A 10461-nucleotide genomic window follows, 5' to 3' on the forward strand; every position below is an offset into this window, starting at 1 on the left:
AAAAACCAAAAAACTGACCTTTGCTTTTTAGAGCAGTTTTAGGTTTACAAAAAACTTGTGCAGAAAGTACGTTGTTCCCATATACCTGTCTTCCCCTGAACATTTTCTCCTATTAACATCTTGCATTAAGTGTGGTATATTTCTTACAGTTAATGAACTAATATTGCTACATTACTATTAACTAAAACCCATAGTTTTCATTGGCATCCTGAGGTGGTACAGACAGAGTGCTATTGCCGAGTGGTTAGAAGTTGAAGTCTACCAGAGGTGTCTCAGAAGAAAGACTTGGCAATCTACTTCCAAAACACTCAGCCACTGAAAACCCTATGGAGCACAGTTCTACTGTAATACATGTGGGGTCACCATGACTCAAAACTCAGTTGACAATAATGTGTTTGGTTTTATAGTTACATTAGGGTTCACTGTCGTACAGTAGTCCTGTGGTTTTTGACAAATGCATCATGTCATGTGCCCACCATTACAGTAACATGCATGATAGTTTCACTGCCCTAAAAATGCTCTCTGTTCCTCCACCTATTCATCCTTCTCCACCCCTGAATTCCTGACACCACAGATCTTTATACTGTCTCTGTAGTTTTGCTTTTTCCAGAACCATAGAGGTGGAATCATAGAGCTTTTTCAGCCTGGCTTCCTTCACTGAGCAATATGTATTTAAGGTTCCTCCATGTCTTTCTACGGTTTGGTAGCTCATTTCTTTTTATTGCTAAATAATACAGCATTGTCTAGATGGAACAGTTTGTTTTATCTTGATTGTTTGCACTATTTTGGCAATTTTTAGTAATTTGTTTTATATCAATGTCTGTAGTAATTGATCTGTACCTATAGCTTTCCAAATGCTATGTCACAGTATCTATACCTGGGGCAGTTCCTTTGGCTGTGTCAGCCTCATTGTATACCCAATATACAGCAGAAATAATAATTATTTCTTAAGAATCACTGTACTAATTATAAATAACCAAAAAGTTAACTTAGTCCTATAAGATTAAGGCTGATTTTTTTAAATCTTGCCAAGAAGTCGGTTTTAGTATTCTATCCTATTTTTAGATTAAAAAATATATCTTAGATGTATGTATATAAGTTAAATAAAATGAACATTTTTAAAAACATGCAGTTAGGTATCCTTTTTTCTTTAAAATTTTATTCATATAAAATTAAGAGGTGACCTAGTTCATGTAGTTTAAAAATCCAATAAAATTAACCAGGTTTAGTTGTTGGATGCCAGTAAATACTTTATAACTCTAAAATCCAGGATTTCTACCTGAAAAAAAAAAAGAAAAACTTGTCGGGGGAGGGGGGAGGAACAGAAAAACTTGATCAAAGTTTATTTAGCATTTTTATACTGTATATAAAATAAACACTTGAATAACTCAAATCTAACAATCTACATATGTATTTTTCCATAGGAAAGTGCAAGGAGAAAAGAAAAATACCATGAGCCTCAAGAATATTTGAATGAAGTAAAAAGATCCCAGCAAAAATTTAGCTATATACAATCCCCAAATTCATTTTATGAATACCATCAAGATTTTACCAGTCTAGATATAAACAACAAAGCAAGATCTCCAAACTTGAATATGTATGACTCTTCTATTATTGCTATGGGGGTCACAGAGTTAGAAAGTTCTTCAGGACTTTGGCCTACAATTTCACAGATTACTCTTAGTGAAGAGACAAAGACAGGTGTGTATTTTTACAGCTTCCTCATACTTTTTCTTTTGATGTTAATATTTCTTGCTTTATATTTTCTCTGAAGGTATCAAATAAAATCCTTTTCCGTAAGTCTTAAGATTTCCATTTTTTCGTGAAAATGTTGCATTCTTATTTCAGAGTTTCCTCCCAGACATTTTCAATGTAATTGGCTAATAAAAAGAGAGAATACATTTTAACAAAGCAAAATTTTGGACACTCAAAATAAAACTGCATTATGCTAGAAATGGTGTAATGATTCAGTTTGGAAAATACTTCTGTACATTTTCAGCTCACCTAGGAAATCTGGGAAAATGGCTGACCTTTTTTGGTCAAAGGGGCAATCTGAAAATTATGTTATTAATAAAGACAATTTATCTTATGGAAAACTGTCTTGTTAGCTACCTTTTAATGCACAGACAGAACAGCAAAGTTCTTAAGTTTCAAATAAGTTGATAATGTTAAAAAATATCTATCTTCTAAAAGTCATTACTAAAAGCTAGCCACAGTTCTGTCAAATGTGATTAACAGTGTTCTTACCTTACTACAATATGGACATTCACCAAATATGATGTTAAAACTCTGTCTACTAGTTAGTAGTCCTCTCAACCACTGAAAATGTTAAAAAGAAGAAAGGAAACAGTGTCAGAATGATTACAGATAGTCCAAAATGAATGCATTGCATTTTCAATCCAGAAGATTAATCTTCTTAATTATGTTTTGAAAGAATAAGTGGAACATTTCCTAAGTCAATACTAGAATAGTAATATTTAGCATAACAAAAAGAAATCAGCATGGGATTTAAGGTATAGACCACTGATTTTTAGTCAAATTATGGACCCTATAAGAACTTGAAAAAGGTTATGTACCTTTTCTACCCCAAAAATTAACATACAAAAAATAGTACATACAGTTCCATGGGGTTTAGAGACTTCCTCTAAACCCATTAAGCAGAAATTAAGGACCCCACTGTGAGAGATACCATGGGCATTTGAAAATTTAGGTCTCAATTCTGGTCTTTCTTTAATCACCAACAGTGGGTGAAAGCCCAATCCATAAATAAATTACTTGAGGCAGTGGCATGAGGCATCCCATCTTAAAAAATAAAATGAATATTCATTATTACGAAAAAAAAAGCACATGTTCCCTTGCAGTATCTGGATCTGGTATTTTATAATTTTATATAAAATAAATTATGTTGCATCATCAAAATACAGATAACACTAACTGCTATGTCTAATGGCAATCACAAAAATAAAGTGATAATTAAAGAAGACTCAGAAAATTGCAAGCACTATAATGTAAAATGTTTAATAAACTGATTGACCTATAATTAGTTATATCAACTGTGCCCCAGGACAGTTTCTATAGAGAGCATATGCCTAAAGAGAGAAATGAAGGTAGGTTTCATATATAGTAAATAAACAGAAATAAAATGGCACTGCCTGAGAGAGATGAGAGATGTTCAGATGACAAAAAGCATTCTTCTCAGTATCAAAAGTAGGATTACTGAATTTATTCTGTACTTAAATCCAGCCTGGAAAGTAAGTTATTATATAAGTAGTATTTCCCTTTCTTTCACTGCCACCATCCCTACTTGGATTAAGTCTGTATCATTTGTATTGTGGTTACTTGAGCTATTTACTAAAAGATTGCATTGCACCATCAATTTGATTTGTTGTAAATCAAGTCCATGAATATATTCTGGATACATTTCTCTCCTTTTTTGAATATTAAACTTTAGGACATTTCTTTACTCATTACAAACTATGATGAAGAAATTAAGCACATGGTTGTCTGGAAAAAACTGGTAAAAGGATTACAAAAGAGGGGACAGTTATTTACTAAACAGATTGTAGATTCTGTGTATTTCAAGGATGCATACTTATTTCTGTGTTAAGTGTTGGCTGAAAAAAGTGTTGCTGATGTTGTTTATTTTTACCTCGTATAAGCATATTTGATGGAAAGGTTGTCCACATTGAGGATTATCACACACTTGATCAGGAATTGTGCCATCGAGCTGATAAGCATAGCAAATCCCACAATCCGCAGTGAAATCCTTCAGAAGAAAATAAATATTTGTAAAAATATGTTTAAAACACAAAAAGTGAAATAAGAAAGAATAAATAATATGGTATCACCAGTATTAGATTTTTATAAATACAGTTTTTATAAAGATAAATAATGCTCATTATTTAACTGCAATAACTGTGGAAGACAAGATTTGACAATAAGTAGTGATTACCAAAGTTGACAATTCTGTAACTAAGACAAAAAAAATACCCCACCACTTTAGTAGTCTAGAACTTTAGTTAGCAGCTTGGTCAACAATCAATTCTAAGTTTATTATTTCTGGAAAGGAGTCTTGTCTATTAATTTTATAAAACTGTATCACTCTCCTTTACAAACACTAATAAAACTAATTGAAACTTTATTTCAGTCATCTCTAAGCAAAGAGTACAGAAAATTCAAATATCTCATTAACTACTCTGGGTCTTTCCCCTGTTTTTAATAATAAAGTTGCCAGTCATACTACGAAGACCATGAAAAAAAGTACACTTATAACCACCAATCAAAGGTTAGTAAGTTCTTTGATACAACTATTGTTTGCAGGTTAGAAATCTGTTAGAATATTATTCTAATTCTCTCCTGTTCCTACTCATTTTTCTTTGGTACCTAGAAGAAGACCATTTAATTTTCATTATGCAACACTATTTGGACTATCAAAGCACTACAAAACAACTTACAGATTTTTCCAGGATAGCACGAGCTGGAAAATCAATTTCTAAGACATCTTTCAAGTTTTGTAACAGAGTATTTTCTGGATCCCTGAAAGAATGCGGGAGGGGGAAATATCTACTATTAAATTTGTGAAAGCGCAGAAAAATTAACAGTTACAATGCCAAGATACGTACCACAAATGTATGTTCCTGCTTAGTTTAATTCCCAGGGGTTTTACCACTTCCGATATATATTAAAAAAAAAGAAACAATTAGTAATTTAGAATTTGCTTTTAGTTTTGTAAAGCCACGTTTGGCACAGAGTTAGCTTTTTAACTACTTGGAAAATCCAAATCATATATATCATGTATTAAAAAAATCACAAAGGTATATATAGCTCAGAATGATGAGATATTTCATTTAAAATAATTATGATTAATATCTTTATTTCAGAATAATATTTTAACAGTGGTAGGCAAGGATTTTATGATTCTTTTAGAAACAATTAAATCTGAGGTCTCATACCATGGTCAGCTCCAAGAAAGCAGCACTCAGGAAGCATAGTGGGATGCCTAGGGTCTACCTCTATATTTATTGAAGTATTATTCCCTAGAATGAAAGAAGAGTTAAGTTTTTAGAAATCAAACAGTTCATCAAAAATTACTAAAAAATAAAGGAGTGTCTGTCTTGAGTAATGATTTTCAAAATTATTACTATCACTGAAGATTCAGGTATTCTTAAGTTTCATAAAAACAACCAAATTATAAGTTAACATGATTAATTTGGGAGCTCTGGTGGCATTGTGCCTAAGGCACTTGACTCCTAACCAGAAGGCTGGTAGTTCAAACCCACCAGCCACTCCTTGGAAGGAAGGTTGGACAATCTATTTCTGTAGTGATACCACCTCAGAAACCCAAGGAGGAATCACTATGAGTCAGATCCAACTCCGTGACAGTGCATTACATTTGTTTTATTGTATGATTAATTTAGATTAGAATTCTGGTTAAAATTTTGTTATAGTTAAAGCTTGAATAAAATTTCTCCATGAACAAGAATGTAGACATGTATTAACTCTGGTGAAGGGAAAGCCAGTATACAACAAGGGGGAGGGAGGTCAGCACAAAATGATCAAGGAAAATGGAAGACCCTGAGAGGATCACAAGAGGTCAAGGCTACGAAGGGAAATACCATTACATATACAATCCTGAAATAATAGTAATAACAATAATCTATGATATATAGTAAGATACTCAAGATGGACAGGGATAAGAAAGCTACAAATATATACAGGTTTGACAGGATATTTCTATGTGCTGCAAATATATCCATGAATATAGGACAGCATAAAAGTGACAAAGTTATGGAAACTTCTTAGTTATAACCAAACACTGAGGAAATGAGTGGGGGCTGAGGACCACAGTTTCAGGTGGCACTATGGCCGATTGGTGTAACACAGTCCAGAGAGACAATGTCCTACATCTTACTGGTGGTGAGTAGCAACTGGGGTCTTACAAGCTTGTGTGTGGCCACATAAGGTGCAAGTACTGGTGTCTCCCTGCCTGGAGCAAAGAAAAGTGAGGAAAATCAAAGACGCAAGGAAACAATTAATCCAAAGGGCTATAATAGATGACAGGAACCCCAGCCTCCACTACGCTGAAACCAGAAGAATTAGATGGTGCCAGTTACCGCTGCTGACCACTCTTGAAAGGCATCATAATAGGAAGTCCTAGGCAGAGTGGGAGAAAAATACAGAAAAAACTCAAAATCATAAAGACCAGATTTACTGGCATGATAGAGACTGGGAGAAACCCTGAGACTATATGGTCCTTACACATTCAAGCCTGGAATTGAACTCATCTCTGTGGCTCAACTTTGCCCAAACTAGCCAAATAATAGGCCTATCAGGTGAACAATACCAAGGAGGTACATACTCCTTAGAAAAACCAAAATCAGCTTTTGCCCATCGATAAAGTTCAAAAGGCAGGAAGGGACAGGACAAAAGAACAAAAAAACAGTCAACACGGGGTGGGCAGAGTGCTGTTACACTATGGGGATTGCAAGCAATGTCACAAAACATTGGGAAAACTAATTTGCTCTATAAACTTTGACCCAAGTCACAGTAAAAAACAAACAAAACCCAACTTCTTCATGAAGTGAATAAGTCAATGGTCTTCAGTATAAAAAATATTACCATAAGCCATCCTTTTAAGAAGCACGGATCTCAATCACTTTTATGGCTTCCTTTTCATAAAAGTGTGGTCAAAAATACAAATACTAGAAATGAAATAAATGATAAGAGTAAACATGTTGAAATTCAAGTTGTATGAAAATCCATAATTTATAAAAACATTATCTGACTTAACTTCGTTCCACATGAAGCCTTCCCTTCAAAGTTAATGAAGGGTTCAATTCACATTAAAATGGAAATTACTCATTTTATTACCAAAATGATAAATCAACCAATTCACAGAATCTAAGAAAATGTTATTTTTACTTAGCACTAGATTCTTTTATATATCGTAAATATATTGGACTGCAGTACAAATTTCAGAAATTTTACTGCTATTTTTTGGAAATACATAGTTTATTTGTTTAAAATCAATTTGGATTTAATTTTATGGTTAAAATGTGTTGATAAATTTCTATACACTATGTAATAGGCATTTTCCTCAAGAATGGCAACAAATTAAATAAAATTAAAAAACAAGCAAAAAGAGGCAATAAAGTTAAAAAAAATGACTTAAGCCACTGAATGGCAAAAATAAAAATTTTTAAAAGGTTAAAACTGCCGTTGAGTTGGATCCGATTCTTAGCAACCCCGCCTTGCGTTTCTGAGGCAGTATCACTATGGAAGTTTAAAAAGGTTATAAGCTCATTTATTAACAAATTCTTTATAATGAACACAAATGCCCTATTAGCCTTTTAACAATCTACTAATAGCTCTAGAAAGTACTTTCACTTAACAACAATGGCTTGTGTTGACTCATATTTCCATTAAGTTGCTGAAAACCAGGTCTTAAACAAGTGTGCACCTGGGGGCAGAAATGAGAGCTAAGTGGTAAATACAGAGAGAGAATGAATAATAATTGTGGGGATTATAATGACTGTCACAAAGCAAAATGTATATGAATTGTTGAATGGAAAACTAATTTGCTCTAGAAAGGTCAGGCAAGACTAGGCAGACAAACTACACAAACCCTTGGCAACAAAGCAATGAGAAACCAATTGAAACCATATAGAAGACAATCCTCGAACCCTGAGCTTTGAAGGGAAGGATAAAGAAGTAGATTAAACACCAACTAGTAGAAGAACCTGAATGAAAACAGTGAGTAAGGACACAAATGTAGCTATGTACTGCTGGCTGTCCTGAGTGTGTAGCCATTTTGAATATTTAAGTGTGTCTCCAGTAGCAACCTAAGAATCAACTCTGCTCACCAAGGACTACATAAGTGAGGACTACACTGGTGCCTGACAATCAGAAAGGAAAACAGCAAAGAAGGAGACGAACAGAACTGGGGACTGCCAGATGTCCTGAGCGTGCAGCCATTTTGAATATCTGCAGGCAGCACAGTCATTTTGAATATCTAAGTGGGGTTCTGCCCTGGACAGTTACCAAAGAATCAGGTCTGTTTGCCAAGGACAGCATGGGCAACCACACAGGAGGCTAACTACTAGAAAGGTGTGATATTCCCCTTGTTACTCTTACAACCCAAACTCTCTTGATGAACAGAGGTGTGGCCAGCCCCACCTCCACCCACCTTCTTGACCAGCAGAAATTCCATCTTGTTCTGTGCCCTGACAGAGCCTGGGTACTGTGCCATCCCCCCTACAGTTTTGGTTTGTTTTTAAATTATTCTTTTTGTCTTCTTTCTTTCTTCCTTTGTATTTATTATTTTCTCCTCTTTCCTGTCCCTGGTTCATTCTTCTTTTTCTTTTTTCCTCTTTCTTTTTCCTGGTACTCTTCTTTTTTCTTTCTCTTGGTTCTTCCCATTCCTTGTTTTCCCTTTTCTTTAAAAAAAAAAAAAAAACTATTCTTTTACTCTTGCTCTTTTTCCTAATTCTCCCCTCCCCAGATACTGTGGGTTGTTTTTTTTTTCCATATTTTATTTTCCTCATTATCTTTCCTTTGCCTTTTTTTAAAAACTGTATTTTAAAATTTTTTCTTATCTATTCCTTTTTTTTTTTTTGCAATTGTTCCTGCTTGTTTATGCAGTATTGCAGTATTTTTTCTCTTATTTTTATTTTTTTATTTTTTGGTAGTTTCTTTTTTCATTTATTTTGCCTAACTGTTCCTACACAACACAACCTTACCTGAACATCCTGCAGCCCCACGCACTGAGTGAGGGCCACCACTTGCTTTTGCACCATCTGACCAATGATAGACAGCAGGCAATACAGCTCAACTCACCCTCAACTGCTCTTTATGAACAGCTAACACAGATCTCATTCTCTATCACACCCACCAGGAGACAGGTGGTGAATGCCTGAGTGCCTAAGTGCTAACAAGTAGCAAACAGAGAAGCATAGTACCTTGCTAACACAGATGTATCAAAACAAAGTAAAGGGGGGAAAAAAAGTCTTGGGGGAATCACACCAACATACAACCACGAATTAAACATAAATACACCACTACCACAATGTCTCAGAGACAACAGACATCACAGTCTACACAAAGAAGCAAGATAAAGTAGTAGATACAAAAGACCAGGATGCATACCCAGAAAACATCCCTGAGGAAGAAGCAGCATTGGAACCCCTTGATTGGAAATTCAAAAGAATTATTTTTAGGTACATTCAATGGATTGAGAAGCAGATCAAGGAAAACACTGACAAGATGAAAGAAAAACACTGATGAAATTAAGAAAAACAGATAAAACTCTAGAAGAATTTAGGAAAACAATACAAGAATAAATTGAAAAAATGAACAAAAAATTACAAACAATACAAAAACAACAAACAGACATCCAGAAGATTAATACTAAGATTTCAGAAATAGGTAACACAATGAATGGGCAAAGGAGTAGAATCAAATCAATAGAATACAGAATTAATGAGATTGAAAACAAATACCTCAATATTTCTTTGGAAAGGGATCAATCAGAAAAAAGATCAGAACAAAATGAAGAAAGCCTAAGATTCATATCGGATACCATCAAGAGAAATAACCTACGTGTAATCAGAATTCCAAAACAGGAAGATACAGATGAAACAACAGAGAAAACTGTTGAAGATTTCTTGGAAGAGAATTTCCCTAATATGATGAAAGATAATATATCCATTGAAGAACTTCAACAAACCCCAAGATATATCATTAGCAAGCTCACAAAAACTAAAGACAAAGAAAGAATCCTGAAAGCAGTGTGGGACAAATGAAAATTAACCTACAAAGGGCAATCAAACTAAGCTCTGATTTCTCAGCAAAAACCATGCAGATAAGGCAATGGGATGATGTATATGAAAGCCTAAAAGAAAAAACTCTCCAATCAAGAATTATATACCCAGTAAAACTGTTGATGGTGAAATTAGAAGATTTCCAGATAAGCAGAAATCAAGGTAATTTGTTAAAACCAGACAAACCTTAAAAGAGATGCTAAAAAGAGTCCTTCAGACAAAGAATCAACAAACAACAAGTGACAATTAAGACACATGATGACATAACCTAAACTAACCCTGGTATAGAAATATCCAAAGTAAAATAAGCTTACAAGACTATAAATGGGGAACCAGAGACATCAACTGGTAAATAAGGACAACTAAAAACCAAAAAGAGGAAATAAAGAGTATAGTTACAGAACTTCTAAATGGTGAGGAAGTCAAGAAAACTGCAGAATAGAACAGACTGTTTTAAACTTGGGAAGTAAATTGTAAATCACAGGGTAACCTCAAAGGCAAATAATAAACCTCTGCATCAAAAAATAAAGAGCAGAACAGGCACAAATATTTAACAAATATTAAAACAAGAGCAAGGAGCTCTGGTAGCATAGTGGCTAAGACACTTGCCTGCTAACCAGACAGCTGGCGGTTCAAACCCACC

General features: G+C 34.2%; 2 protein-coding genes across 2 annotated transcripts in view; one reads left to right on the forward strand and one right to left on the reverse strand.

Moving 5' to 3' along the window:
- VRK2 (VRK serine/threonine kinase 2) overlaps nt 1–1772 on the forward strand; it is a 171103-nt gene extending 169331 nt beyond the window's left edge. The window contains exon 12 of the mRNA XM_007938016.1: nt 1425–1772. Coding sequence (XP_007936207.1) covers nt 1425–1772 — 348 coding nt within the window. The remainder of the gene's footprint in view (nt 1–1424) is intronic.
- A 72-nt stretch (nt 1773–1844) lies between these two features.
- Nucleotides 1845–10461, reverse strand: part of FANCL (FA complementation group L) — a 138122-nt gene continuing 129505 nt past the window's right edge. The window contains exons 10-15 of the mRNA XM_007938015.2: nt 4953–5036; nt 4623–4668; nt 4455–4536; nt 3650–3766; nt 2248–2319; nt 1845–1880 (exon numbers count right to left, since the gene is read on the reverse strand). Of these exons, the coding sequence (XP_007936206.2) occupies nt 1845–1880; nt 2248–2319; nt 3650–3766; nt 4455–4536; nt 4623–4668; nt 4953–5036 (437 nt within the window). The remainder of the gene's footprint in view (nt 1881–2247; nt 2320–3649; nt 3767–4454; nt 4537–4622; nt 4669–4952; nt 5037–10461) is intronic.

The sequence above is a fragment of the Orycteropus afer genome, unplaced genomic scaffold (genome assembly GCF_000298275.1).
Source record: "Orycteropus afer afer isolate SDZICR_OR568_19922 unplaced genomic scaffold, OryAfe1.0 scaffold00046, whole genome shotgun sequence".
In the NCBI taxonomy this organism is placed as follows: domain Eukaryota; kingdom Metazoa; phylum Chordata; class Mammalia; order Tubulidentata; family Orycteropodidae; genus Orycteropus; species Orycteropus afer.